The sequence below is a fragment of the Cebus imitator genome, unplaced genomic scaffold (assembly GCF_001604975.1).
Source record: "Cebus imitator isolate Cc_AM_T3 unplaced genomic scaffold, Cebus_imitator-1.0 Scaffold112, whole genome shotgun sequence".
Lineage (NCBI taxonomy): Eukaryota > Metazoa > Chordata > Mammalia > Primates > Cebidae > Cebus > Cebus imitator.
Genome location: NW_016107427.1, coordinates 613,701 through 617,622, shown reverse-complemented (window position 1 = coordinate 617,622; position 3,922 = coordinate 613,701). Strand labels below are relative to the sequence as shown.

General features: G+C 55.6%; 1 protein-coding gene across 6 annotated transcripts in view; it reads right to left on the bottom strand.

Annotated features, from left to right (window-relative positions):
• Window positions 1-636: 636 nt before the first annotated feature.
• The window catches only part of CUNH21orf58 (chromosome unknown C21orf58 homolog), a 13,057-nt gene continuing 9,771 nt past the window's right edge, over window positions 637-3,922 (bottom strand). For 3 of the 6 annotated variants that reach the window (XM_037741995.1, XM_037741998.1, XM_017538481.2), the window contains 3 exons: window positions 3,043-3,134; window positions 2,546-2,712; window positions 637-1,041 (listed from right to left, as the gene is read on the bottom strand). In XM_037741995.1, coding sequence (XP_037597923.1) covers window positions 2,548-2,712; window positions 3,043-3,134 — 257 coding nt within the window. In that variant the 3' untranslated portion in view covers window positions 637-1,041; window positions 2,546-2,547. Of the gene's footprint in view, window positions 1,042-1,945; window positions 2,286-2,545; window positions 2,713-3,042; window positions 3,135-3,922 lie in introns of those variants that run through there. The other 3 variants (XM_037741996.1, XM_017538482.2, XM_037741997.1) reach the window with 3 other exon arrangements.

Here is a 3,922-nt window from a genome sequence, read left to right as displayed (position 1 = left end):
CTGCCCTCAGCCACACTGCCCTGATTCTGGAGCAGGTCCCTCCTCATCCTTCTGCTCCCGAAGTCACCCGGCCCTTCACCTTCTGTATGTTTCAAATTCAGCTCCTCCTGGACTCTTGGTTGGAGTTGCATTAAATCTGTAGATCCGCTGACCTCACGGAGGCTGTGACCTGTGCATATATGATGCCTTAGTCCCTGGGTTTTCACCTCTCAATGATTGTCACCAATCTTACCAGTTGTACAGGTGTGCACAGTGTGCCCTGAGCCCCCACCTCCCAAACCCCCTGCTCTCCTGACCACAGGCAAGGAGGTGGGGCCATGAAAAGCCCCACTCCTATCAGCTTCCAGGCACCCAGACCCCAAAACCCCTGCCAGGCAGCCCAAGCCCACTTTCCGGGCCTGCTCTGAGCTCCTCAGCCTCCCCAGGGAGACCAAGGGGGACTGTGTATGGGGGTGAGATCATCCCCTGCCCCACCCCCAGGCATCACCCCACCACCCCTGAAGGCCAGTCAAGGCTCAGCCAGCCCAGCTGTGCCCTAACTGGACACTGCTGGATGCCAGGGCCCTTCATCCCTACGAACCCAGCAAGACCAGGCCACCCAAAGACCACCACTTCCTGCGAGGTTTCTTCCCTCTGTTGTATGAAAAATTCTGTTGAGAAATATTTAATAGAAGGAAATCAAAATGCCATGCTAGAAAAAATCACCATGAACATAGGAAATGGAGTCAGAACTTTGACTTGAGCTTTTAACGAGAGCACAGAGTCTCTGGAATCACATTCAAGAGCCGCAAAAAGATGGTTCTGTGAAGTGTTACAACCAGCAGCTGCACTGGCCCGTTTGGTGCTCACACCTGTCCCTCCATGTGGACTCCATGTGGCTCACCCCGAGGAGTCCTGAGGCCAGGTCAGCCAGAGTGGAAGCTCCTGCAGCTCAGTGGCAACTCTCTGGTCATCTGGTCTCGGACCTGCAAGCTTCCCAGGATGCAAACACTGGGACAGGGTCCCTCCTCCTGCGGAGCTTCAGGAATGAAGGAATGTGTCCTAATAGGAGGTGAATGAAAATTTATGCATAATACCTAAAAATATTTAAGTAACATTAAAACAGCAAGGAAACATAATTCCACCAAAAAAGTAAAGTAACAACAGTTAAAGGAATAGTCAAGGTAGCCTATCCACATGGTAAGAAACCCTGACAGCACAGAAAGAACTGAACTGGGGAGAGTGAGCTGCCCTTGGCGCACCCAGTGCCCACCTTTGCTTCCCGGGCACAGAAGGAAACTGGCGAGAGTGAGCCAAGGTTCCCCCATCCAGTGCCCACCTTTGCTTCCCGGGCACAGAAGGAAACTGGGGAGAGTGGGCCGAGGTTCCCCCACCCAGCGCCCACCTTTGCTTCCCGGGCACAGAAGGAAACTGGGGAAAGTGAGCCACCCTTCCCCCACCCCGCGCCCACCTTTGCTTCCCGGGCACAGAAGGAAACTGGCGAGAGTGAGCCGCTCTTCCCCCACCCCACGCCCACCTTTGCTTCCCGGGCACAGAAGGACACTGGGGAGAGTGAGCCACCCTTCCCCCACCCTACGCCCACCTTTGATCTCCAGGAATGAGAGCTGTGCAAACCAGCATGCAGCAGTGTCTGCGTTTGCAGCATTGGCACTGTCCCTTTTGTTTCGTTTTAACTCAAAAGGGACCACATCATGCACAGCTGGCTTCTTTCACTTTTTTATTTTTTGAGACAGGATCTTGCTCTGTGGTCCAGACTATAGTGCAGTGCCTCCATCACAGCTCACCGCAGCTGCTAACTCCTGGGCTCAAGCAATCCTCCTGCCTCAGCCTCCAGAGCTGCTGAGATCACAGGCGCATTTCACCACACCTGGTTAGTTTTTTAAATTTATTTTTTGTAGAGACAGGGTCTTACTATGTGACCCAGCCTGGTCTCAAATTCCTGAGCTCAAGTGATCCTCCTGCCTCAGCCTCCTAAAGTGCTGGGATTACAGGCGTGAGCCACGCACCCCCACTTCTTTGGTGGTGTCTGTTCCACACCTGCGGCAAACAGGCCCCAGTTATTAAGTTTGACTTTGTGGTATTTTTCCCATCAGGATGTTCAGACTTCCATGTGGCTAAAGGTGTTGGTTGATCTTTTCTATTCTGGTTCCTGAGCTGAAGCTTTCTTAAACTCTTTCTGGATGGAATCTTTATTTCAGGATCCTCATCTGGTGGCGTCCACAGCCTGGACTTTACCTCTGTGATGGAAGAGGGGGACCTGAGGCTCCAGGTGGGCTGGTGATGCCCTACAGGAAAGGAGGGATCCCTGGGAGGGGCTGCTGCCCTGGGCAGGTTCACAAGCCCCTCACCGCAGGGGTCCCAGAGCAAGGGATGCCATGAGCCGAGCCGCCAGGCCGAAGCTGCCTGCCGTGCACCACCACCACCACTCCCCTCACCTGCCGCCGGGCAGGGAAGGACCCTGCCCCTTTCCATGGTCCTGGCACAGCCCACAGCCCCGAGGAAGCCTAGGGGTGGAAGGTGCCTGGCCAGGGTTCCTGTGACTCACGCTCAGGGTGGGCCGGGCATCCACGGGCTGGGCGTGGACTGGAGGACAGTGGCAGCCCCCGGCGGCCACGCGGTATGGTGGTGGTGGTGGTGGTGGTGGTGGTGGTGCACGGCAGGCAGCTTCCGCCTGGCAGCTCGTGGGACCCCCGGGGCCACACGTGGCGGGTCCTGACACAGATGCACCTGTGGCTTAGGACTCAGCCCAGGCTGCTCCCATCCCCACTCCTACCCTGTTCCTAACTGGGGCCGGGTCCCCTGTGATAGGCAGGATGGCGGGAGTCTAAGCATCCTCCCAGAGGAGGCCCCTCCCCATACCCAAATTGTGCAACCCATTCCTCATCGGGGCTGGGATTCATGGGGATGGGGGCTTCACGGCCAGACTGCAGACCTGAGCCAGGAATGCTCTTTCAGAGCTACACAGATGCAGACATTTCCAGAGTAAAACCCCCCAGGCCCTCTGTTTCCTTGGCTTTGGGGTCTGCTCAGGGATCACCCTACCTGCAGGGCTGGAGGCAGGGCCTTGAGCATCCAGTTCTGCAGGACCAGCTGGTGCACCTGTGCATTCTGCAGCAGCAGCAGCTCCACCATGTCTGCAGGGGAGACCCGGGGGCCCTGAAGAAAGCTTCCATTCCTCATATTTGTTAAGGTGACAGTGCATTACAAGACCAGAGAACACATGTCTGTGCACTGTGCAGGTCCCCGGGGCACGCTCCAAATTGTAGAACTTCAAGGTCAGAGAGTGTAGATGTGGAAAGTTGTGTGATGGGCCCCATGGCACCCTAGGAGGCTACTCTCATCTGCCTTCCCGTCTCCTCCCCCAGGCTGCGTGGGGACCCCAGAAAGGCACACCCATGTCACAGTCTCCCCGCACCTCAGGGTGTGGCCTTATTTGGAAAAACAGTCTTTGCAGATGTCATTAAGGATCATGAGATGGGCCAGGTGCAGCGGCTCCCGCCTGTAATCTCAGCACATTGGGAGGTCAAGGTGGGCAGATCACCTGATGTCAGCAGTTCGAGACCAGCCTGGCCAACATGGTGAAACCCCGTCTCTACTAAAAATATAAAAATTAGCCGGGCATAGTGGCAGATGCCTGTAATCCCAGCTACTCGAGAGGCTGAGACAGAAGAATTGCTTGGACTCAGAGAGCAGAGGTTGCAGTGAACCGAGAATGCACCACTGCACTCTGTCTGAGTGACAACAGTGAAACTCATCTCAAAAAAAAAATTTGCAGGCCGGGCGCGGTGGCTCAAGCCTGTAATCCCGGCACTTTGGGAGGCCGAGGAGGGTGGATCACAAGGTCAAGAGATCGAGACCATCCTGGTCAACATAGTGAAACCCCGTCTCTACTAAAAATACAAAAAATTAGCTGGGCATGGTG